The sequence below is a fragment of the Dipodomys merriami genome, unplaced genomic scaffold (genome assembly GCF_024711535.1).
Source record: "Dipodomys merriami isolate MVZ:Mamm:240054 unplaced genomic scaffold, mDipMer1.0.p SCAF_40, whole genome shotgun sequence".
NCBI classification, from domain to species: Eukaryota; Metazoa; Chordata; class Mammalia; order Rodentia; family Heteromyidae; genus Dipodomys; species Dipodomys merriami.
This window is the reverse complement of record NW_027205604.1, coordinates 11,905,861-11,933,147: the sequence shown is the minus strand read 5'-3', so window position 1 is coordinate 11,933,147 and position 27,287 is coordinate 11,905,861. Positions and strand designations below refer to the sequence as shown.

Here is a 27,287-nt window from a genome sequence, read left to right as displayed (position 1 = left end):
CCCCACGACCAACCAAAAAAAAAAAAATTCCAAAGAAGAGATGTGGGACACGGGTGAACAAATCCAGCAGTGGTACTCACTAGAAACCGTGTTGAAAATGAACTATACAATTTGTGGGTGGGGATGGGTGGGAAAAACTGAAAGAGAGCAAGAGAAGAGGGGTCAGTTTTCAACTTTGTATGACCCTCCCTCACGGTATAACCCCTGCTCTCACTGTATTTGATGTTGGTATAATTTGGGGAGGGGAAGGGAAAAAACAAATTGTTTAAATAGGGATACAGGTGGACCCATTGCAACAATGAGATGTACAAGACATTATATCGAAAACACGAACTTTACAACTTTGGCGCTGGGAGGGAGGTAGGGAGTGGAAATGGGAAGGGATGAGAAGGGATGGGAAGGGGAAACAAAGGAGGAGGCAACAATGCTTGATAAGAAATGTACTCATTACCTTGCTCATGTAATTGTAACCCCTCTGTATGGTATTTTCACAATAAAAAATTAATATAAAAAATCTTCTAAAATCTTGAAGAGAAAAAATAAATGTACTCCTTACCTGACTTATGTAATTGGAGCACTTCTGAACAACTCCTTTATAATAACAATTTTAAAATATTTTCAAACCAATTTAGATGTTGTGGTTCAAATTAAAATTACTTGATTTTTTTCTGTCAAAATAGTGTTAAGTAACGTTGATATAGGCAAAGATGCAGTTCAATGTGTGAAGTATAATATGAACCTTTTGACCTGGTGTTGGTGGCTTTGATATGTAATCCTAGCTACTCAGAAGACTAAGATATGAGAATGATGGTTTGAAGCCAGCTCATGCAGGAACGTCCAAAAGACTCTGATCTCCAGAAATGGTGCTGTGCCTAAAGTGGTAGACAGCTAACCTTGAGCTCAGGGACAACATCCAGGTTGTAAGTTTAAGCCCAAGGATGGGCAAAAAAAGAAAAGAAAAGGATATTAATGTTTTTCCCTGAATCCTTAGGTAAGCACACACTTTATCCATAATAAGCCACACTACCATAATAGGATCATATCAGAGTATATCAATAAAATAGTACCTGGAGAATAAGGTGGATAATTTAACCGATCATTTCTGCACCGATTAGTAGTTGTTCCATTTACAAAACTTGATGGCTCATTCATGTCCTTAAAAAGAGAGACAACAAGCGTTTGTTGAGGAATTTAGAATGCAGATTCTGAAAACAATTGCTTGGGATTGCAAGAGGATTAAAACAGCTTTTTTTTTTTTTTTTTTTTTTTTTTTTTTTTTTTTTTTTTTTTTTTTTTTGTCAGTCGTGGGGCTTGAACTCTAGGCCTGGGCTCTGTCCCTCAGCTCTTCAGTTCAAGGCTAGTGCTCTACCACTTGAGCCACAGCACCACTTATGATTTTCTGGTGGTTTACTGGAGATAAGTGTCTCATGGACTTTCCTGTCTGGGCAGACTTTGAACAGTGATCCTCAGATCTCAGCCTCCTGAGTAGCTAGGATGACAGGAGAGTTTTGGGCACCTAACTTAAACAGCTTTGAACAACCTTATTTATAGTCATATTTCAAAAATTATACATAAACCCTTTCAGTTCCACTGAGGAGTTCAGCTCAGTGTTCTTTAACATATTTATTATCTATGCCTTCTTTTGAGAAAAAAAAAAGATACTATGTTCTCCTGTAGTGTGAATTCTGCATAAAGAAGTGGAATTAATTATGTTCCCAAGGCATAAATTATAATAGTAGTGTATCACTTAGCAGTTCTGTCCTTCTCACAGCTGCCTGCTTAACAATTCTTTTTTTCCTTTAAAAATGCAGATAGTTTAATGAGCAGAATAGCTCAATAGCTATGGACATATGACTATATAGGATGATGCTAAGTGAAATGAACTCCAAGACATAGACACAAGAAGTTTTTCTTTGTTATTGTTGTTTTTAATGTACTACATGATTTCACTTTTTCTTTTGTGTCTTTTCTCCTCTATGGTTTATCCCCTGTTGTCACTGTATTTGATTTTGGTCCACTGGATATTATATATACGCTGATCTGAATTAGGGAAGGGAAAGGGAACAAAAAATTGGTGAGACAAAGGACAAAAGGGAAAGCAATGCAATAGTGATACTCACAATACAGTATGTTAGAAATGATCTTTCCACTTTGGGGGAGATTTGGGGAGAGAGAAAGTGGAAGAAAAATGAGGGAGGGGCTAAAAAAAGTCGACAAGAAATGTATTTTTACTACATTACTTATGTAACTATAACTCCTCTGTATATCACCTAGACAATAAAATTTGAATTTAAATTTAAATTTTAAAAGTACAGAATATTCACTACCTTACTTATATAACTATAACCCCTCTGCACATCACCTTGACAATAAAATTTTAATAAAAAATAAATTTTAAAAATATGTGATATTTTATTTTCTCAAATGAGAACTTCTTAGTCTCCAGAGACATATGAAACTAGACTAAGGCCTAAATATGTAAATATATAAAATATGTAAACATCTTCTCTAGATTATAGTGCCAATTTAAGACAGTTACAGTAAGAACCTCTTATAATAGTTTATAAATTTTATTTCTCTTGCCATTATTTTGAGATCTACATTTTATAAAATTTCATGTTCATAACAGTATACTTATGAATTTTTCTTCAGGTGAACTCCAAGATGAGGACACAAATGTTTTTGTTTCTTTCTTGTTTCTTTTCTTTCTTGTTTTTAAAACATATTTATAATATACTATGCATTTTGGGGGGTTTCTTTGGTAGTTCTTCCCCCACAGTATAATCCCTGTTTTCACTGTATTTGATTCTGGTGCCCTGCATCTTGTATATATACTTTTCTAATTTGGGGAGGGAAGGAAAAAACAAAATGCTTAAGTAAGGATACAGGTTGACCCATTGTAACAATGAAATGTACAAGACACTATGTTGAAAATGAACTTTACAACTTTGGCAAGGTAGGGGGGTGGTAGTCTGGGAGTGGAGTTAGGAATGGTAGGGGAAAAACAAAGAAGGAGGCAACAATGCTCGATAAAAAAATTTACTCATTACCTTACTCATGTAACTGTAACTCCTCTGTACAGAATTTTTACAATAAAAAACTATAATTTTTTTCTTCAACTAAAAATCTATGTTTTCTTGTGCAAGGAGAAATGAATGCCACATATAAAATCTTTGCAAGCTTAGATTTAATCTTCTGTATTAAATATTTACTTATGATAAAGAGAACTCTTTCTATACTACCTCAAATTGTTGTGTAAAAATAAAAACCTCCCATCAACATTGTAAGCCTTCATTTAAAAATCAGTAAATTATTTGAAATACAACATCTTGATGTTCAAAACAGATTATTTCTTACACAAAAGCTGAAAGTGAAGAGAGACTTATTGACTGAATATAAACAAAACAAAAGTTTGATATATTTATTAACAAGTTGAAAAGCTGAGTGGTTTAGATTCAAGTTAATAATTTCCAGTAAAAAGTTCCATACACCCATGGAATTGCTCAAACAGCATTACCATCCTTTGCATGAGAAAGTTCTATGGAAACATTCTACCTTTTACAAAGAAGGTTTTATTGATGTGATTAGAGTCAATTAAAAATGTTCCATAACTATTACCCCCCATAGAACATACAATACATTGCATATAATACGTTGATTAAAGCTTACTGCATAAAATACATTTATTAAAGCTCACTTACAATCCACAAGCCATCAAACTTCATTTGGTCATTGTAGAAATCCATGATTTCCCTGGTCCACCACTCTGCAGTGGAATTTCTGAAGAAATCTGGGAAAGCTACATGAGCTCTGGAGGCCTGCCAAAATTAGAATTCAGACTCACATGTAGAAAAGCAGCACCGAGAACATATGTGTCCAGTTCAGACTTTATGTGACTCACAAGTCATGTGGGATTGACCAGGGTGGTGAGCAGATAACAATTTAGTTACATAAGTGTTTATGAATTTCCTCCAACCTTCCCAGTGGTGTTTGGAGGAGGGGAACTGCTGCAAACAATCATTATGGAGCAAAATAAAATAGAATGAAGCAATTCAAATTTAACTTTAAGTAAAAATAAGAAAACATTGCATTTACCTGCCTTTGTGAACTCTCACAGTCAACAGGGTCTCCCACCACCCCCAATTAGCTTCTTTATTAGCATAATTATTATCTTGCGAGTTGGCAATCATTTGTGATACTTGAGGGTTCTACAGTTACACTTGTACAGACACACACCATGAACTTTGAACCAATTCATGTGCTCTACTATCATTATCTTTTTCTCTTTCTCACATAAAACTCTCCACCAACTATCAGGAAAGAGAGATCTGATTCAATTTCCTACCAAATGAAATGCCTACTTGCCAATCTTCACGTAAAAGTTCCTAAGTTCTATGTCATGGTGTTAACAAGATTGTCCTGAAGTTGTCAATTAAAACTAAAGAGAAGTAATGAAATTAAAAAAAAAAACTAGCTACATATCGAATGTTTTCTTGGAACACTTTGAATGCACTACCTGCCTGTGAAACTTGCAGACAAGGATATGACAGGAAAATATGAACAGAGAAAATGCAAGCCATAGGTGATGAAGATGTTATGAATAGACTGCAATTTATCATGCCTCTCCATGGTTGTTTTCTCCACAGGATAAAAGTTTACTGGAATTATAGTCAGTGAATATTTTCTAAGTTAAGATCTCCTGAGGATCATTATGATAAATCACAAGAAGCACACCACCAGATCTTATTTCTTAAATTTAATTTTTTTCTGATAAGAGATCAGAGTCTCACAGGAAATTTTCTGGTAAGACTGGCTTTGAACCATGATCTCAGCCTCCTGAGTAGCTAGGATTACAGGTGTAAGCCATGAGTGCCCAGCTATTTATTGTATTTCTTTAAATGAATGTTCTTATCCTTTAATTGCAAATGATTGATTACCCAAGAAAAAAAAATCCAAGTACATATAATCCAATATTCTTTACCTGTTGTGGAACAGAAGCCTAAGGGATGTTTTTAAACTAATTTACTTTATTGTTATTAGAGAGGTGATGAACAAAGAGATTTATAATTATAAATCAGGTAATGAGTATATTTCCTTTCGCCTACAATAAGAAATCATGTCTTCTACATTGTTACCACTGCCATCCAAGAATAAACACTCAAGAAGATATAAAATAGATTGTTTTCCCTCAACTTGATACTTCAATATGTTTGGTCTTTTGACTCTGCATTAGAAATACTTTAGAAAAATTTAAACTCCCTTTTTTTTTTTTTACAATAAATGTCAACCTCAATGATTTAATGTTTATAATCATTCAAATTAAATACTTTCAAAGGCTGTTTTTTAAAAAATTTATTCTGTATTTTTTATTCTGATTTCATATTCATTTTCTCCCTTATGGTAACTCTGGGCTTAATTTAAACTGTTCTCTTGTTTCTTGTGTCATTTACTCCCTTTGTTATTATAGACTCTATTTACATGGCTTTTGTCGTATCCCATATTTTTAATATCTTGCTTCAAATGATTACTTATTGCAAGATACTTTGCAATTCATTTTGAATTAGCCTTTTATCCATTAATTATTCAAAAGTTGTTTCTTCATATTCATTATGCTTTTTATCCTTAGATTATTTTGCTAAGAAAAAAATTAATAACAAAGTACCTGACATAAGATCAATATTCTCAACATATAACATCAGTATTCACTAACATACAATCTAAGCTGAAGAATGATGAGTTTTTAATGAAAAAATTGTATCTTGCTGCTAGTTAGATGGAATTTACAACAAATTCAGGCTATTTAATTGATATGTTGCTCAAGTCTGCACCTTATTAAATTGTCTCTAGTTTTTCTAACCTTTACTGAAAATAAAGGATAGAATATTTTAAATATTCAGGGATTGCGATCTATTTCTAACTTCAGCTCTGTAGGCAGATGCTTTATGTTCTTTAAAGTAAAAATTTATATTGATAATATTATCAATTATAATAAACATACTATTATAAATAATGTAACTATATTATGAAAATAATATTGATATGATTAATTCTGCATATGTTTATAATTGCTCTAGCTCTCTAGTAAGTAAATCTATTATTATTATACAGTTAACATTTCTACAGGGATGACAGTTTAAAAATATATTTTCTCTGGTTTGTCATCCTTGTTTTCTGTTATTATTAATATATGAAATAAGTTTTCCATTTGTTTCAATTTTAGGAAGGAATCTTGTAGATATTATATTGTGTCAAATAAGCCAGTCAGAGAAGGATATTTGTTGTATGATGTGTCAATTTCAAAAAAGCAGAGAATACAATTCTATTTGGCCAAAGATAGCAATTGGTTTGTTTTTTGTTGTTGATTTTGGTCAGTCGTGGGGCTCGAAATCTGGACCTGGGCACTGTCCCTCAGCTCTACAGCTCAAGGCTAGCACTTTACCACTTAAGCCATAGTGCCATTTCAGGTTTTCTGGTGGTTAATTGGAGATAAAAGTCACTTGGACTTTCCTGCCTGGGCTGGCTTTGAACTGTGATCCTCAGATCTCAGCCTCCTGACTAGCTAGGATTAGTGAGCCACTGGCACCCAGCAATGAAGCAATTGACAAAAGTAGGAAACTGGTATAGAACAGGCATAAAATCTCAATTATATAAGAGAAATAATTTCTGGAAATTGGCAATATAACATTGTCCTTACAATATATGCACTTATTGTATAAACTAAATTTAACTGCTAGCCTCAAATTAATTTCCCTAACCACAGATAATAGTTGTTCTTTTTTTTTTTTTTTTTCAAAAAAGTGATGGCTGTTTGAATGAAGTAAAATATAACAGTTAAATCAAATGACTGATACACTTTTGTTTTTAGTGAAAGTTAAATGCGTACTAAACATGATTTAATATAGAAGCCACTTCTTGTTTAGAAAAGAGCATTCAAGTTGAACTGTTGCCAAAAATGATTGTTAAATCCATGTCTGGAATGTTTTTAGTTATAGAATTAATCAGAAAAAACTGGGACTGGGATTGTGGCTTAGTGGTAGAGTGCTTGCCTAGCGTGCATGAAGCCCTGGGTTCGATTCCTCAGGAACACATAAACAGAAAAAGTTGGAAGTGGTGCTGTGGCTCAAGTGCTAGAGCATTAGCCTATCATAGACAGGCTTAAGGACAGTTCCCAGGCCCTGAGTTCAAGTTCCAGGACTAGCCCAAAATAGAAAAAGAAAAAAGAAAAAACTTACATTAACGGCTTCATCCTCAGTTAAAGTCTCATCTATTGTTATATTGGGTAAATCTGGCCAAACCTATAACCAAAGAAAGGAAAACAGCTCAAAATAAAATCAATATGAACTGGTTGAATTCCACTGAAGAGTAATATATTACCAAAGCATATTCTATTCTTATTTCAAGACCCTTGGACCAGCAATCCTTCAATTATTGTTTAGTATTTTCTGTATGGGCACCCCTGCAGAATACTTGTGTTTGCTATATCTGTCTAAATTTTACCAACGTAAATATTAAAAAATGACAATTTTTGTGATACTTTATATGCACACATATAATATATATGATATATAATTTTATCATATATTGTATATTTATATTATACATATATTATACTACAGATACATTATATAATATATTATCTACTATATTGTATATATTAATATTATAAATATAATTTTTTAGTTGAAAAGACAGAAGATTTTATTTGGGAGTGATTTGCCTAGACAAAACATCCATTAATTTGCAAAATTAGTGTTAAATCTTTGCTCCAACTACTCCAACTCATTGTCTAAGTGGTCTTCCTATACTCTATACAGGAGAAATACACAAAACAGACACCAATTTCAGTCATGCTGCCAGCTCCAAGAATTAGAATCTAAATTGAAGGAGCTGGAGGCACCATTTGAAAATGTAAATTGTCCCCTAGAGTAAGCTTAATCCTTTGAGAGGGATTAAAGACTGATGGGCAATAGTGCTCTCAAGTAAGGAAGGGAGGGTGGAAATTGGAGAAAATCTGTAGAAATATGGAATGAGCAGAAATAAGCATGGAAAATATCTTCCTTTTAGACAATATGGCATACCTTGCTATTGCATGATTTTAAATATTATCATTTTCTCATTTTTCATAAGATTTTATTTTTATGATTTATTTGGTAAAGTCATGTAAAAGCTGCTTCAAAAGTAGTATCTAAAGGTTTTTAGCTCTTTTCACTCATCTACTCCTAATGTTAGAGTATTCTGTTATCATAGTCTAATGATCAAATCAAGCAAATGTAACTAACTAATATATGGGGTACGTTTAAATTTCACCAATTGTACTATTATTGTCTCAATTTAGATAGAAGATATGGAAACTACCACCATATTTAATTTTGCCCCTCCTCATGAAGTTTTGTGAATTTTAGTATTTCATTGTTTTTACTGCATACTGTGACTATGAGATGTACAATATATATTGAATATTAACTTTACAATTTAGTGGGGGGAGGGAAGAGTTGGGGAGGTGGGGCAGAAAGGGATGGTAGGGGAAAAACAAAGGGGTAAAAATGCTTGATAGGACATGTACTTATTACCCTATTCATCTAACTGTAACCTCTCTATATGATATCATTACAATAATATATATATGATTATTTAATAAAAAATAAAGTTAATAAAATTCCATGAGTTGTACTCCTTAGAAGTTAGTAATATAATTATAGCTCTTAACAACTATTGCTGTTTTCAATTACTGTAGAGAATTAAAAATACTTAAATGATCTGAAGCAAAGACTCCTGAGTTGCTAACACAGTTAATTTCAGGATTTGGATTAATCACTTGACTTAAACTCAAAGAGTATGTATTGCCTTTGTAGTCATAAAAATATTATCATTTTGTTTTCTTCTCCAAATAAACTTTTAATATTTTAGTTAAATCCAAATGTGATGTGAAGTAACCATTTTAACATTACTCTCTTTAAAACATGGATTTTGTACCTTTGCCCAACAAATCTCACTGGTGTCTGGCCATTTGACAAAGACATCTTTTGTGATTCCTCTTGAAAATGCAGGATAAGGCTTCGTTTCATTTCCTGAAATTGCTGGATCCTAAAATTAAAATAAAACATAAGCAAGATGTATGGGGAATAAAAATGTAACCACATGGACAGCTATGATGAAATATTTGAGTTTTCCATTACCCTAAGGTATGGCTCTTATATGAACATTATTCGTATATCAAAATTATGCTCTAATTTCCTTAGATGGTTATTCTAAGAGCTTTTAAAAATGCATTAGTTACTATGTTCAGCAAGTTCCTCCATGCTTTCTTGTTTTAATTTCATTTCTCTGGTGATATTTTTTGCTTAATTTGTTCGCCATATGAAAGTGAATATTAACCTAAAGGCAAAGTATAAATGTGAAAACATAAAAATCAATCCTAGTGAATTATTTCAGAATTATATAGAAACAAAAAACCTACCATCTTTGTTGAAACTTATATAAGTTAATGTCAATTTATAGCTTGGATGGTAACCAGAAACTATCTGTCTTTAATTTTCAACTTATGGTTTACCAACATAAGGATATAACTAAGTAAAAGGCGGGTAGTGGAAAGATTGTTAAATAAAAGGAAATGTTAATGAAGGAAACTTTTAGAACTGAGAGTAGAGTTCAAAGTTTTATAGTTCCTATTTGAAATATCTTTATGTGCCATCATCATTTACAGACAATTAGGAAGAACAAACCATTATAATAAAACAACCCAGATGCCCCTCAGTAGATGAATGGATTAAAAAAAATGTGGCATATACACACAATGGAGTTCTAGGCTTCCATCAGAAAGAATGGCATTGCCCCATTCGTAAGGAAATGGAAAGACCTGGAAAAATTATATTAAGCCAAGGAAGCCAAAGAAAGGTAGGTTGCAAGGCTTGCCTCATTTGTAATAACTAGAATATATCTATGATATTCTTAACAGGGGCACAATAGTCCAATAGCTAGGTGCATAGGACCATATATAATGAAGCAAACCAAAAGGAACTCCAAGAATTGGAAACAAGTATTTCTTAATATGATCTGTATGCAGTGATTTCTACTTTTTTCTGTTTTAATTTTCTGTAACCTTTGTCATGTATACAAGATTATTTGCTCCATAGAAGGGAGAGGGAATCACAGAAAGAGCAGGAAAAAGGATGAACTAATGCAACAATGATATTCACTTGACCCTATGTTGGAAATGAACTATACAACTTCAAGGGGGGGAGAGGAAAGTAGGGAGGGATAAGTGGGAGAAAGTGGGTAATTTTAGGCAACAACTGTCTATAGGAAATGTACTCACTATCTTGCTCATGTAACTGTAACCCCTCTGTACAGCATTTTTACAATAAAAAACATACAAAAATAAAATAGAATAAAATGTACTCATTACGTTACTTATGGAAATGTAACCCCCATTCATTACCTTTACAATAATGACATTAGAAAAAAAAAAACATTGAAAGAGAAAAAAATAAAAACACTGACCAGAATAATAATGTATCTCATCCCCTCATTTCTTATTCTGTCAACAAACTGAGGAAGGTCATGGAATCTTTCACCAATTGTGAAGTCTAGTTGTCTTTCCATGTAATCAATGTCTGTATATTGGACATCCTGAAAACCGAAGAATAGGGGCAATTTAGTAAGAAACACATACACATAAGAGTCAATGGGGCAGTATTCTACTGTATGTGTAAAAATCACAGCAATATGAAAACACCAGTTCCTTCTCACGTTATCCTAAAAAGAATTAATATATAATTGAGGGTTCAAGTAATAAAAGTGAGCTGAGCCTGTTGGTACACTGTAATCCCAGCTCTCAGGGGGCTGAGACAGGAGGGTTACTAGTTTGAAAGCAACTTCCATCCTAGTCTGACAAAGCTATAGATTCTCTCTAATTTAAGGGAAAAAAAAGAAAAGTAGAATTTAGTACTATAAATTATTATACGAATAAGAGAATAGCTTATATAGGTATTTTATTTTGCTAGAGTTGACTTAGCCATTTTTATTTGGAAGTAAGTGTCCTAACTTAGTATATTTTGATATGTAATTTTCAAAGAATTATAAATTATAATAAATTAATACAGGAACTTCCTACAGTGTATGAACAGGCAAATTATTGCTCTATTACTAGGACATTCAAAAGCAACAAAGATAATTTCAAATAATTCGAGTAATGGCAGAAAGGAAAAGGGATATTAGCATATCCATCAATTATTATAAGTCCTGTTTAACCTATCAAAGACAAATTTGGAAGAATATTTTTGGTAAATAAGAAATGTATTTTGACATTTGAATAGTTTGAGCTGGGCACTAGTGGTTCATGCCTGTAATCCTAGCTACTCAGGTGTTAGAGATCTGAGGATAACGGTTCAAAGCTAGCCTGGTCAGGAAAGTCTGTGTGACATTTTTCTTCATTTAATTACCAAAAAATTGGAAGTGACACTGTGGCTCAAAGTGGCAGAGTGCTAGTTTTGCACAAAAAGTGCTCAGGAACAGTGCCTAGGATCTAAATTCAATCCACATGAATGATAAAAATAATAATCACAATAATTAATAATAATATTCTCAAATATATCTCCTCAAACAACTTTACCAGAGAATCATGAATTTACTCCAATTTATTACTAGTTAAATAATTTATTATTTGCAGGTAATCAACTTTAGCTTGTTTTTTTTCTAGTAGCTAAAAAATTATGAGATATAGAGTTGAACAGTATTATAAAACCTCCTTTGTATAATGCATTTCCATTTGCATATTTCTATATGAGTCCAGACAGTAAGATTAACTTTCCAGCAGTTCCAGATTCTATGTAAGTACTAAAATCTATAATGAGTTGATCTTTCTTAGAATCATTTCTACCAAACCTTCTCTACTTCAGTATTAAGTACTACTAGAAAAATCTTTGCGATTCATTAAATTTGCTTAAAAGAGTAAAATAAAAATACAGACTGATTAGTTACGATATTTTGGAATATTTGATTTCCCAAATATTGAGCAAAGAGGATATTTTTTACCATCCTCACTGGATGGTAAAATTGTAACTATGAGCTACACCACAGCCATGTAACATCCGACTCCTAATTTCTCCTGTTAATTGATCATGTAGCATCCTGTGGCTTCTACAGAACACAAGAGAACATAAAGAATGTATCTGACAGGGCTAAGAAGGTGGCTCAATGGTAGAGTGCTTGCCTTGCATGCATGAGGCCCTGGGTTCCATTCCTCAGCACCACATAAGCAAAAAGAAAAAAAAAGCCAGAAGTGGCACTGTGTCTCAAGTGGTAGAGTGCTAGCCTTGAGCTGAAGAACTGAGGGATAGGGCCCAGGCCCAGAGTTCAGGCCCCACGACCAGACCCCCCCAAAAAAAATTTTAAAAAAAGAATGTATCTGACTACCTAGGCCCCCCATGGCATATGACAGGAACAAAAATGTATGGTGACAGAGTTAGGATACCACAAGATCACAGAAATGAAGGGAAAGAAGGAAAAACATAATGGTATTTCCCCCTCTCCCTTATTAATCTGATAAATGTAGTTACATAAAATTTCATTTCCAATTCTGACATCGCTACCACAATCTAGGCATCTGTTTCTTTCTGATATTGATTGCATATTTAGTGTGGTCTTCAAAGGAGGTACATACATAGGGAATCTTGGCGGCCACCATGTCATCATACAGCTGCTGAATTTCCGAAGTGTTTCTGTATCCATAACGGCACAACTGGAACCCCAAAGCCCAGTAAGGAGGCATTACTGGGTGGCCAATGACCTTTAAGAACAGCAACAGGAAAAAGTAGTTACATATTGAGTAAGAGGTGCATTTTCGAATGGGAAGAAACCAAAATTTAAATACCCAATCGTACTTCATGATACTGCTTTGTTGCAACCTCTGGAGTTGGACCCAAAAACATGTAAAAATCCAAGATACCTCCAATGATACGGTAAGTCAAAGCAGGAGTTGGCTGGAATGTAACATCTGGAAATAATTGAACATAAAATTCCATTTTTATCTGTGCATAAGGTTATTGATTTGCTTTGAGTCACCTTTGTACTCCTGGTGAGAAATTCAAGAATCATCTTACCCATTCCATTGCTGTTCAATAAGAGAACACCATGAGCATTCCCTTCTTCCTCCAGGGCCATGTAATATGGCTGAAATCCATAGGAATTAAGTTTATACTGAAACAAAAGATTAGGCATAATGAATGCTCAGTAATCCGAGCCTTAGTACGTAAATGCTTCTGGTTAGCCCACTCAAGCTGTGCTTGCATTAAACTAGATTCATTTCTCTAGGAAAATAACTTATCTGTTGTTGAAAATATCATTGCTTTTCAAACATGTAAATGAGTGTCAAATCAGTAATGTCCACGTATCTGGCATATGAACTGACATAGAATGTCAATGATGTTAATGCATTTGGATTTCTTCCACAGGCTATATGTCTGACTGCAATTCCTTGTGCTGACCCATTACCCAGAAATGATTAAAGCCAAAGAGCATAGTTTATAAAAATATAATACTCTCATTCATAAAGCATTGTATGCCTTCCTCACACTTTAATTTCAGTCATTTGTTATCATGTGAATGTAACTGTCCATATTGAGAATCTAGGTTCTAATAATCTATTACTACCTATAGAAATGGCAAAGAGTTCTTATACAGATAATTTTAGTAAAATGTTCTTTGGGATTTATGTGCTTGGAAAAACCACATTTGCATTTGGACAATTACGACAAAAGTGAAAAGTTGTTTGATCTCCTGGGATCAAAATTAAATATACACCTCCCCATTTAAAAAAATAAATGGTTACATGTTGGAAATGAACTTTACAACTTGGGAGGGGAGGGGAAGAGGGGGAAGGAGGGGAAGCAGGAAAAACAATGGAGAAAGTAACACGGTTTGACAAGAAATGTACTCATTACCTGACTTACGTCATTGTAACCCCTTTGTATAGCACCTTTACAATGAAAAAACAGCAACAGAGGTAAAAACGCTTGCATTGTATTACTGAGTGCATCTTTAAAGTAGACATTATTTGGGCAAAATAAAAGTGAGTTAGTATTTTATAAAAAAATGCTTTTTCTTTCATGACATGCTTGGAGCCATTGTAATTAGGAGTATATGTTTTATAAAACATGAGTTATTCATGAAATGTGTTCTATTAACAAGACAGAATGTTAGGAAGTGTATCATAAGTATATAAAATAATTTTCAAGATGTAGCTAGCAGTGTAGCCTCAGGTAAATGTACAATTGAAACAGTGGATTACAATGAAATAAAGATACAGGTTGACCCATTGTAACAATGAAGACACTATGTTGAAAACAAACTTTACAACTTGTGGGGGGTGGGGCAGAGGGAGAGGGAGGAGTTGGGGACTTGGGGAGGGAAGGGGTAATAGGGGAAAAAGAAAGGAGGAGGTAACAATGCTTGATAGAAAATGTACTCATTACCTTACTCATGTAACTGTAACCCCTCTGTACATCATTTTTACGATAAAAACATAAAAAAATAAAACAATAGACTAGGTATCAAATCAATATATACGATATACAAATTAATAAATTAATAAGTAATACAAGAACCCTAGAGAGCTGATTTTCAAGAAACCTGTATCCATATAGAATAAGAATTCTATGTGACTGAAAAGGTTGAAAAATTAATTTATTAACTTGTCTCTTGATCATTAGGCCAGTAGACATTTTCCCTCTGCTTTTAATCTGTATTTCTATAACTTGTATTATTAAGTAGTACTACAAAGTGGATACATTTCCATAAGTCAGGTAATTTTTAATAATATTTTTAGTCAGTTTTCGGAAAATAAAGATATTTTTTCTAATTTTTTTACAATAATGTTTGCACTTGGTTTTAGAAAACCTCTAGAGCAAGGGAAGGGGTGACACTATCCAAAAAGAAATGTACTCTTTGCCTGACTTATGTAACTGCTACCTCCCCCATTGCAACTTTATAATAACAATAGAAATCACCTGTGGACATGAAACCCCTTCCCTTGCTCTCTCCCAGTTGAAGAAAGCCTGTTGCCACCATCTCTAGCCTGCTTTGTATTTCTTCTTCAGCGCTACACTCTTGAGCTTGCGCTGCTGTGGCCTGGACCAAACCGCAGCCCTGTTGGTTTATTGGTTACCCGGCAGCCTACTCACCCCAGGGGGCTGGTCTCAGCCTACTCACCACAGGGGGCTGGTCTCAGCCTACTCACCACAGGGGGCTGGTCTCAGCCTACTCACCCCAGGGGGCTGGTCCCGCGTGAACATGCCCCAGGTATGCCATTGCAGGTCATGCCTAAATGCCTGATGCTCCACTTCCCCAAAACCATAGATGTACTCTGATGGCAAGCGCGTAGAGATCTGAATGAACTGGTCATTGAAGGCAAACCCGGGCAGGCAAGAATCCCAACTGAAAACACAGGAACACAGCTGTACTGCAGCCAAAATGCATTGCACAATAGTTGCATATTTAAACCATACAAGCTGTTTTGCCTTTGGCAATCTAAAAGCAAGTATTTTTTTCCCTGTATATTTAAATATACCCAAGTACTAAGATATTGACCATTATTAAATGTATATTATATATATACATCTAAGTATATATACATGCATACAATCTGCATATCTGGATACATACATACATATATTGATATTTATATGCATATGTACATACATATATATGTATGTATGTATATATATATACATATATATATGTATATATATATGTGTATATATATATATATATATAAACCTCTGGCTGAGTCACAGAACGTAAAATGTATTTTCTAGATCAGATGTCAAACACAACATGAATAAAGATATGTCTAATAATCAGGTTAAATGATATAATCAGCTCCCCAAGAGACAAGTATCACCCACTTTTTCTCATTACCAATAGATATGGGAAAGGAAGCAAAACAATACAAAACAAACAAAGCAAAGTAAGGTTGTGAAAATGGGGAGGTGGGAAAGGGAAGGCAAAGGAAGAGAAAAATAAAAACATTCAATAGAAGAAGAAAGATTGATTAAATTATATCATAGATGTTTCACAATGAAACCCTTACTGTACGATTTGTAAACTCATTACTATGTACGTAATTATAATTGATTAAAGATAAGATGTTAGTCTCAAAAACTAAATTAATGAATCATTAACTGTGACTCAGCATTGTATGCCTTGAAAATTCATTTTCACATTACCTTGAGAAAATCAAGGTAAAAAAAATTTCTACATATGGAACTAAAGGAAATAAGTATTGATAGGAACTATAAGAATAATTTTAATTCAGTTTTTCCTATATTACACTCTCAGTCTTCGCCCTCATTTCCTTCATTTCTGAAAGATGTTATTTAAGAAATAATACACTACAAAAATATTTTGTTAATTGGGTCATTGGCTAGCATCATGTGCATTTAAGGTTAGCCTGCCTATGATGAACAAATCTGTGGCATAATTACTTTTTGAAAACTAGTAAAGAGTACCTCATTCCCAACAATGTCATAAGCTATATTTGGATCTTTCTATGGAAGTAGTTTTTCATTCTTTTGAACAGCATTCATCATAATAAAATGATTACATCAGGATGGACCTGGTGCTCCGATTATTTCTATCCATCCTGATAATACTTGAATGAATCTGACCTGAGGCAGCTCTGGAGAATGTCAGAAATTCAAAAGGTCTCAAGGCCATTTAGCAGATGAAAGGTGTTTTCTGGTTTCCTCTTGCTGGCTCTCACTGACTACCTGTACTGATCATTTTGCATGTTGCTCAGATAATGTTAAAGGGGTAAAAATGTTTGACAAGAAATGTACTCAATACCTTACTCATGTAACTGTACCCCCTCTGTACAGCATCTTTACAAGAAAATAAAATTTTTTTTAAAAGTTCCTTGACCAAAAAAGTCTCCTCACCACTGAAAGCATGGTAGGATAAATTTTAAATAAGTAAAAGTATATTTTATTCTAGTATGGCTAAAATAAAGTCAATGACTTCAAATGAATTTATTTTCTGTATCATCAAAATAAATATAGATTTATGTATGAACACCTTGGTTTTCACATTCTTATCAGAGTCAATCTTTCCATAACTATGTGTAGCAGTTGTAGTGATATGCTTATATGATAGGTTTATATAGCATACTCCTAACTTATTTTTACCAATGCTCAGCATTGGTAAAGATTAAAGATAAGATTGGTAAAGATTAAGATAAGATGCTTGGCTAAGCATCTTGGTTTAGTTTTTCGTTGACTAGAATATGGAGTCTCATTTCCATTAATATAAGCCATAAGATTCCTAGTGTAAATCAAATTTCATTCCTGAGCTAAATGTTTAATTTTAAAATGGAAAAACTAGCAATCATTTAACACATCTTAAAACCTATACATGATGTCATTGCCCCACTGTGATAATAGTGACCTTACTTTTCCTTCCTGAACTCACAGCAATAGCCTTCCTACCAAATAATCCAATCACTTACATGATTCTCCCAGTGCTCCTGCGTCGAACTTGGATGCCAAAAGGGTTTTCTTTGATTTCCACATCATAAAGTCTGTTTTCCTGAGTACTCATTGGAGTTTCTGGAATGTTCAGTGGTACTGGAACTTCGTATCTCTTGTTTTGGGAATCATAAATCTATTGCAGAGAAATAGGAAGCAAGAGATGTGAGATCTGCTCTTTGTTGCTGACAGTGGTCAAATCTCATCAGATATTGTAAATCACCATTTAAATAATGTTACTTTGAATAATCCACTTCAAATACCTAATTCTACCTCTATGGCCCATAAAACTCTGTAGCATTCTATATAATAGAATCAAGCAGAATATTTTTATCTATTTCATATAGATTCATTGTAATGCTGCATGAAGACTCATTGTATGTATTTAATAGAACAGAATATCAAATACAAAACTGTCAAATATTCTCTGTTATGGACATACCAGTTTTGACTACCAGTCTTCCTTCAACATTTTGTCACATCTATAATCAAGTGGGACATGTAAATGTTTGCTTGGGATTATTGGTTTCTTTGTTCTTTCAGTACATTTCCTATGTACTGAAGTGCTTGCTCAGAGTATATTCATTTTTTTAGGGTATTCAATAGCAATCAGAAACTTCCTTCCATGATTCTTGGCTTAATTAATAGTCCCACCAAAATGGGTATCCAAATAATATTTTATATTAAACTGAAAGCATTTTAAATACAGCTGTACACAATCAGGTGTGTAAATATTTCCACCAAAGAAAGTCCACATGCGTCACGTGGTTGTGGACCCCATTGCCAGGGGATGGTGCCATTTTCACATGTGAGCATGCTCAATGGAGCTCGCAACAGTCACACCATGATTCTGACAATCCCAATTCTCAGAACGCTGCTCCAATTGTGAAATTATAAACAAATAAAATTTCTTGTTAAAAACTGCAATCTTTCCCATGATAACCACATGGAGTGTCTCTTTCTTTGAATTTGCCTTTTTTTTTTCTGGCCTGTCCTGGTTCAAACCCCAGGTGGGGGTACTGTCCCTGAGCCTCTTTGTGATCAAGGCTAATATTCTAGCACTTTGAGCCACAGAGGCACTTCTGACTTTGTCTGAGAAATTTATGGAAGGTAAGAGTCTCATAGACTTTCATGCCTGGGCTGGCTTCAAACAGCAATCTTCAGATCGCAGCCTCCCAAGTAGCTAGGATTTCAGGCCTGAGCCACCTAGTACCTGTCATTATTGTACTTCTTAAATAGTGATTTGATCTACAATGCATTGTAATCCACTGTTGCAATTGTACATTTACCTGAGGCCAATCTACTAGCAACATCTTGAAAAATATTTTATATACTTGTGACACTTTATCTATGACTAGACATTTTCTATGAATATAAATATTTGAATATTTTTATTTTACATTTTTACTTTTTGCTCCAGTAATTTCTCCTTCAGTAGAAATTGCCTTCTTAACCCCACAAAAGGAAATATAATGAATCAATGGGATTGTGTGAGATTATTTTTATTAATGGATTATTTGGCTTGAATGAACATTACAAGCCTGGTTCAAGACAGATATGCAAGCAAAATTTGTTTGCAGCTTACATTTGGTTGACTTTACATAGAATGCTCAAACTAAATTCTGTTATGTATATTTTTGAGGCAGATAATTTTTATATGCATTATTAAATAATATACCTCTTCATAATTAGTTGCCAAATTTTTCTTGTTATATGGTAAAGTTTTAAAATCATGTATATGTATTATATATATATATGTATGTATACTACATACTTAGTTATCTATGAGCTATTTGATAACATTAACTCCATTATTTGTCAGGAAATTCTGATTCTAGACTGGCATTATTATAATTTTACAAAGATTAAGCATTTTCCCTTTTAAAACATTATCATAAACTTAATCTAGAAAGCTGTTAATCAATTTAAGGCAATCTAGTAATTATCACAAATATTTTACTATCATTTTATGAAAATACATTAATAGCATCAACTCATCTAAAAGGAAGTAACATCTAAAATAGCATTTAGTTTTACTTAGCATTTAGTACTTAATATTTATAAATGTGTTTTTATTAGTTTCATCTTATAGAGAGTCCAACCATTTCTCTGATACTGATATTTTGATCATTTTCTTTTTCTTTAATTTTACTAATTTTGCTACTATTTGACCTCGACTTCCTTATGCATCCTAGAAAATGAGAAAATAAATTTTGGAACAACTATTTTATACCAGTCACTTGAGTATTCTTTTTAATCATTTCTGGTTAGTAGATTAATAGATTTTTGTTGGGATTCTTAAAAGTAAAATTGCTATCTTTAATGTTGGAAGGAATTGTTCTTTTTTATGTCTTATTTTATTAGATGTAAGACCAGTTTTTTATATATTGGAAATAATATAACATATACTATACAAAATAATAAGCATTGTGTTTTAGTTATTTTAAAATTATTACCTATTAATTCTAAGTATCATATCTATTCAGTACCTCTTCAAGTCTCTAGCCCATTTATTAATCGAGTTGTTATTTCTTTGAGGGTTTGTTGGGGAAGGAATTTAAGTTTTTGAGCTATAAGTATATTTTCTTAATCACAAGAAGTGAGTCAGGCATTGTTTAATCAAACCTACCTTAAACTGCAGCATGTCATTTTTGTGGTATTTCACCTCCACTCGAAGGGCAACGATGGGTGTGGATGGAAGCTGGATTCTAGCATTTGTGGGATTGAGCTGAAGGTCGGCTGTCATACCCGTTGGAAGATACTGAACTGATGAAACTGAGTAAGGGTTGTCTTGTCTGGGAAAGTAGCACTCAGGTGCTCTGGGGTCAGATCCAGCCTAAAAAGTATAATGAATGCTCACTGTCAGATGGTGTATGCTAGTGGAGAGTACACAATGTGAGCCTTATTTATAACATAAATCATCTATTATGCAATTGGCACCAAGTTATAAAATATTACTTTCAATTTTTATTCCATTCTAAACATACAACAGTAGAAGACAAAGTTCACAAGCCACTCTTTTTTAGCTTTAAACAAAGAGTCAAGTAGAATAGTCAGCTGAACGGTTCATACAGCTAGAGATTTTGTAGTAATATGTAAAGCTGAAATGTAAAAGACAAAAATTTTAAATGGATGTTTGAAATTAAAAAGATTGAGCCGGGCGCTGGTGGCTCATGCCTGTAATCCTAGCTACTCAGGAGGCTGAGATCTGAGGATCGCAGTTCAAAGCCAGCCCGGGCAGGAGAGACCGTGAGACTCCTATCTCCAATAAACCACCAGAGAAGCAGAAGTGGTGCTGTGGCTCAAGTGGTAGAGCGCTCGCCTTGAGCTGAAGAGCTGAAGGACAGCACCCAGGCCCAGAGTTCAAGCCCCACGGCCAACCAAAAAAAGAAAAAAAGAAATTAAAAAGATTGTTGTAAAAAAAAAGAAATGGGGTTTTGTTGTCATTGTAAAAATTATGTTATTCACACAATTTTGTTCCTATACTTTTTTCTTATTCTTATTTATCGGTCTTAATAATGTGTGTATGGTTGAGAAAGACAGAGAGAGAGAGTGTGTGTGTGTGTGAGAGAGAGAGAAAGAGAGAGAGAGAGAGAGAGAGAGAGAGAGAGAGAGAGAGAGAGAGAGAGAGAGAGAGAGAGAGAGAGAGAGAGAGAGAGAGAAATGGGTTTATAAAAACCCTCAAAACAACATGTGAGCTGGGTGTGTAGGATCCAGCTGATATTTTAGCTACTCAGGAGGCTGTTCAGAAGTAATATTATAGTTTGAAGCCAGTAGCCAGTACAGTCAGGAAAGTCTGTGAGACTCTTATCCCTAATTAACCAGGCCGAAGCCAGAAGTTGAGTTACAATTCAAATGAGAGAGTGTCTGCCTGGAGTGAAAACAGGCCCTGAGTTCAAGCCCCAGTGTTGGCACAAAACAAACAACAAAAACTGAAAAAGCATGTGCTCAGGCTATTTTTCATTTGTAATGCTTCAATTTCACTCTCTTTTTCTGAGTAGTATGAAGCCGATCAGGTGCACCTTGCTCAGCAATTAACTTAGGAACTGTGATCAAATATTACAACTGAACATCTTAGCAGAAATAAAAGCTAAGACCTAAGAGAAGAAAACAGTTTACTTTGCTACTGAGGCTAGTGGATTTACCAAAATCTTTTCTCCTTATCTTCCTAATTATTAGCCTATTATTTCTTATTTTCTTATTTTATTATTCTTTTATGGCTATCACAGTCTCTTTAGCAGATGTTGGGTAAGAGAGCAAAGGCATCTTAGACTAAGAGATATAAATTGTGATGGTGTTTGCCTTTGTATTTTCCTTGTGTCGTGGAGAATATAAATAAACATACTTCCAATAGCCATGATAAAACTTAAAAGTAAAAAGTTTTATAAAAATATGGAGGAGCCCAGAACATTGATGACATTAGAAGGTGGGCATATAAAGCTTGGGGTTCATCTTGTAAAACAAAAAGAAATCTGATTCTTTTTTTTATTGTGAAGATACCATACAGAGTGTTTACAATTACATGGGCAAGATAATGAGTATATTTTTAATCAAGCATTGTTGCCTCCTCCTTTGTTTCCCCTTTCCATCCCAGGGGTTGGGGGGGGGATCCTGTCATGGGTCTGGGCGCTGTCCCTTAGCTCTTCAGCTCAAGGCTAGTGCTCTACCACTTGAGCCACAGCGCCACTTTTGGCTTTTTTTCTTTTTTGCTTATGTGGTGCTGAGGAATCGAACCCAGGGCCTCATGCATGCAAGGCAAGTGCTCTACCACTGAGCCACTTTCCCAGACCCTGAAGTTCATTTTTCGACATAACATCTTGTACATCTCATTGTTGCAATGGGTCCACCTGTATCCCTATTTAAACAATTTTTTCCCCTTCTCCTCCACAAAGTATACCAACATCAAATACAGTGAAAGCAGGGGTTATACTGTGGGGGAGGGACATACAAAGCAACAAAGAAATCATCTTATAAATGATTATTGATTAATGTATATGGAACGGAAGGCCTGATTTCGCAGTTTACAAAAGTTCTGACCTCTCAGGGTGACTCTTCATTGCATACACATGCATGAAATGAGTGCCACGGCACCAGGGATGTGACTGTCTTTAGAAAAGTTCAATTTCTGTGTCTCCCATAATAATAATAATAATGACAATAAATAAATGAAAGGATGAGTCTAACATTGGTGCTATGGGAGAGAGGGTGGAGAGTTGAGGGATACATGTCTTTTCATTAAGAGAGGCATGCTATTGTTGCACAGGTGTTGACTCCCGTTGGCAAGAGTTGGTCACATGGCTGTGATATGTGGGCTGGGGTGCAGGCACCTTCAGGTCTGCAGGCATTGAAAATGCCAGGAGTGCATCTCTTCCATGATGGTGGCTTCACTGCCACATATGAGAATGCAGCGAATGGGGCTGGAAAGACTGGATGCAGTGGTAGTGGTGCCACTGGAATTTTACCACCAGTCTTCCCTTCCCTTTTCTCCTCTACTTCCTCCTTGATACTATTTATCAAATGCAAACTGTTTGATTCTTTTCCTAAAGTGAATATAAGCTCTAACAGGACAGGTGGATTTTGTCAATTTATTTTTTCAAAAGGAGTTATAATCACAAAGCTCTAGGTCTTTTAGTTGAGTAGGAGGGACTTCCTCTATAATGCTAGATACTCAGGAGACTGAAATCCAGAGAACTTAGATTCAATATCAGCCCTGTCAGGAACATTCACTAGACTCTATCTTCTAAAACATAAATAGTTAAATGCCAGGCTGGAGGCATGCACCGCACTCAGGTAAGCCAAGTAGCCAGGAGGTCCTGAGTTCAAACCTCAGAACTGACAACAACAAAAAAGTAATAGGTCTCAATGAATATTTGTTAAATGGGAAACAGCATGGTTATTAAATGGGAAATGGCATGGTTGTTAAGTGGGAAACAGCGTGGTCTAAACACAGCTATATTTTGTATTATAAAATACAATGATGTTATAAACTATTTTATAGAGAGAAATATCAATGATTTATACATTTTCAATAAAGATGACTTTCAGCATCAAAAAAGAAAAAAAAAGAAACACAAGAAAGCAAATAATCAGATTGAATATCTTATGTCTGAGTGTTTTCTCTTGGGTTCCTTGCTCATATCATAGCTGACACTCTACTACTTGAGTCAATTTCCAGACTGGCTTTCCGGAGTCTTGTGAATGTATCTGCCTGGGTTGACTGAACTCTTTTCCCTCGGGATCCAGTCCTCAATGTAGCTTGATTTACAGAGGCATGAGACATCAACACCCATCCTAGAGTCCTTTTTTATTAAATAAAGTGACACTATTCAATTTATCTGGAAAACAATTTATATGAACATATTGATTAACATAAGTCACTTTAAATAAAGTGGGACTGTGTATCACCGCTACTAATTGAACATTCCAAATGACTCTCTATTACAAATTATAGAATTCCAAATTATGATAAAGTTCACATTGAAGTGCTATATGGAAACATATTGAGTCAGAAAAAAGATGTTCATTACCTTTGCTATGACACAGCCCCGCTTCAAGCACTCTTCCTCATCTATTGTATCTGAGTCAGGATAGCAATTGAACCTCTCATAGTCTGGGAAAACTTGATTCCATTGAATTGTAAAGTTTTTTCCAAGGTTAAACTTGAGATCCGTAATTAGGAGAACCTTTGAAGGTTAAAAAAGTTAAACTTTTTTTTTCTTAACTTGTCTGTAACAATTTAAAAATACTTAACATTGCCCACAGTGTGGCAACTCTAGAAATTCTTCAAAACAGCCCAAAACACTTTTGATAGCAATATGGACAAACAGATGAGCAAGGAGCAAAGTACCACACCATGAAGTTGCTAGAGCCTACAAATGGTAGCAGCTGTAAGGGAGTGTAGAAATAAGGTGGAATTCATGCCCTCTAAGAGATCAGGTACCAATTCTTTCACCCAATGATTTTAAGGTCTTGAACTTTGGGTTCATAGGTTTTTGAGGAACTATGCATTCGGTGTCATCTGCAGTTTCCTCCATTGTAAAATGAAGACAGAAATCCTAATTACTAGAACTTTCTGTACAGAATGAATGAGATGTGAAACTTGAAGCATGTAGCACAGTACCCAAGACAATAACTCTAAGTATAAAACACGCATTAATTTCTGCAGAGAATACACAGGGGCACAAAGTTGGCCAATTTGACAATGAAGCTTCTTGAACAGGAAGGGATTGAAAATAAATATTGTTGAAAGAAATATGTTAAAGAAATATTTAACATAATAATTTATTAATATCTACTATTTGCAATATGAGGAAGAAATTGAAAGAAATTAATATGGAATTATGAAAAAAGGGGATGAACAAGAGATGAGAAAGTAAGGAGGAGGAAAGAAAGATGGAAAGAAGGGAAGATAAGGAAGGAAAGAAGGGAAGATAAGAAAGAAAGGAAGGAAGGAAGGAAGGAAGGAAGGAAGGAAGGAAGGAAGGAAGGAAAGAAAGAAGGAAAGAAGGAAGGAAGGCAGGGAGGCAGGGAGGGAGAAAGAGAGGGAGGGAGGGAGGAAAGGGAAAAAGGGAGAGAGGAAAGAGAGAGGACATACCATGAAGGAAATGGAAATTTACAGCCTGGTGTTTGTCCAGTGTTCAAAATGAGAGCTCATGACAACTAAAAAGTTTCCCAAGATTATTTTTACCTGGTTGGAAGCATCGTAAGTGAAGTTAGCATGTGCAGACATTGCCTGGTTGTTTTCAGCTACTGTAACTTCAGTAACAGTTTCTGTCAACCCAAGGACTTTTATGGTTTCAAATGCTAAAGTGGTTCCTTCTTCATAGTTTGCATGTTTGCATGTAATTTGTAAGTTTTTCTGGAAGAAGAAAACAGAGTATATAATATTATAAGCAAGTTTTCAGATACAATACTGACATAACAACATGCTAGGAGAAAATTAAATCACCCAACCACAAACCTATCCAATCTGACCTCGCCCGCCTCATGCAAGCAACTTTTCACATTTTGTATATATACCATGCAATATTATTTTCAGAACTATCTTAATTCAATTACATAAGGGTCTCCTTGTTCTAGCCTTACCATGATGATGAATAGCATAGCTTCAACAAAAAAATGAGTACAGAGACCCAACATCTATGAAATCTTTCTCTATTTCTTATTCAAACTTTCATCTGTACATAGATTTTTTTATTCTCAAATTCCACACCAATTATCACTGTGATGAAAATATTAAAACATTTTCTGATATTCAGTTATCTTCCGAGGGTGTGTGGCTTAATAAGAAGTACAAGAGTTTTAGGGCCCAATTTTATGATAAAAGAGGATCTATCACCTTTGCATTGAAATTCTAAAATAAATAGTTCATAATTTAGCAATTATAAGTTACCAGATAGCTCCATTGTATTGCTATAATTGGTAGGGAAATTTAAAATCTTTTTCCAAAAGTAATTTATAACTAAAAATTAAGACATTAACAAAATTTGTACTTATTTAAATGTCAAAAGAGAATGCTTACATTAGAAACTGAAAATTCATACAATATATAGATGCCATTGTCGATGCTATCTGAAATAGAAAAGGAAAATATCAAATCAAAATGCAGGTCATTATAGTTATACATTTAACATTTTTGGGCTTAAAATGTTTATTAAGGACATCTCCTAAACAATTTTCCTATTGTATTTCTCCCCAATTATAAACACAATAACGATATTTTATTTCCCTGGTAAATAAAAGCAATACATAAAAGTTTCAATGAAGTGAAATATTTCTGGAAGTTAATGTAAACAGCACTGATAGTAAAAAAAAGATACATTTATTATTTTGGACCATACATTTATCCTCTATCAAAAATTATATTCAGTAGTTAAACTTCCCAATAAAGACTTGGCTGATGCCATGTGTCATTATTTTCTATCTTGGTGTCATTTTTTCATTGTTTGGAGGAAAATCAATGAACTTGTAAACATAACAAAGACCTAAAAAAAAACCTCAATTTGTTCTTGAAATAAACTCTAAAGTCTTGTATGATTCATTTCTGCTCAGCTATTTTAAACTACAAGCGGTTGTAAAGGATATTAAAGTTTAACATGTGTGTCTAGGTATCTGGTATATCTTCAGCAGTTAGGCCTTGCATCTTTCTTCCACATCCTGTCTGCCTCCTCCCCAGACACACACCTCTCCTTCATCCCTTATCTACATCTTGTATTCTTGCCATATCCATCCCCTGCCCCATTGCTCATTCAACCAAGCTCCTCCAACTAGCATTGCCGTGAAATACAAGGCTATTCAGTATTATTTATGTCAGAAACTTTATGTTCTTCCTCAAATGGAAAATTAAAACTACCAAATTTTTTAGGAAACTGTTAACAAATAGGATTGTTACATGTATATATGATTTTTCCACATTAATTTGCTTACCATTTTCATAAAACAGAACAAATCCCAATCTGAATGTGAATTAAACATTCTTCCATTCAAATGTTTGCTTACAATTTTATTATTCAAAAATATTGGATTGGATGGCTATAAATAGTTTAATTTTCTTAGCATCTCTTTTGACTGAGCTTGTATGTAATAAGAACTTCTTACTTTTGACTCAGAGAAATGTGACTAGGCTCCTGAGTGCATGAGAAACAGTAGGAAGGCTGGTGTGCTGAACTAGAATGAGAAAGGGAGAAGGGTGTGGGGAGTGTGTGTGTGTGTGTGTGTGTGTGTGTGTGTGTGTGTGTGTGTGTGTGTGTGTGTGTGTGTGTTTGCAGG

At 34.2% G+C, this 27,287-nt stretch overlaps 1 protein-coding gene across 1 annotated transcript in view; it reads right to left on the bottom strand.

Annotated features, from left to right (window-relative positions):
- Si (sucrase-isomaltase) overlaps window positions 1-27,287 on the bottom strand; it is a 99,594-nt gene that overhangs the window by 23,220 nt on the left and 49,087 nt on the right. Inside the window, exons 23-36 of the mRNA XM_069991970.1 lie at window positions 26,041-26,090; window positions 25,207-25,377; window positions 24,047-24,202; window positions 20,149-20,355; window positions 17,501-17,655; window positions 15,264-15,432; window positions 13,101-13,197; window positions 12,882-12,994; window positions 12,662-12,787; window positions 10,501-10,629; window positions 8,974-9,084; window positions 7,233-7,295; window positions 3,702-3,818; window positions 1,068-1,155 (exon numbers count right to left, since the gene is read on the bottom strand). Coding sequence (XP_069848071.1) covers window positions 1,068-1,155; window positions 3,702-3,818; window positions 7,233-7,295; window positions 8,974-9,084; window positions 10,501-10,629; window positions 12,662-12,787; window positions 12,882-12,994; window positions 13,101-13,197; window positions 15,264-15,432; window positions 17,501-17,655; window positions 20,149-20,355; window positions 24,047-24,202; window positions 25,207-25,377; window positions 26,041-26,090 — 1,752 coding nt within the window. The remainder of the gene's footprint in view (window positions 1-1,067; window positions 1,156-3,701; window positions 3,819-7,232; window positions 7,296-8,973; window positions 9,085-10,500; window positions 10,630-12,661; window positions 12,788-12,881; window positions 12,995-13,100; window positions 13,198-15,263; window positions 15,433-17,500; window positions 17,656-20,148; window positions 20,356-24,046; window positions 24,203-25,206; window positions 25,378-26,040; window positions 26,091-27,287) is intronic.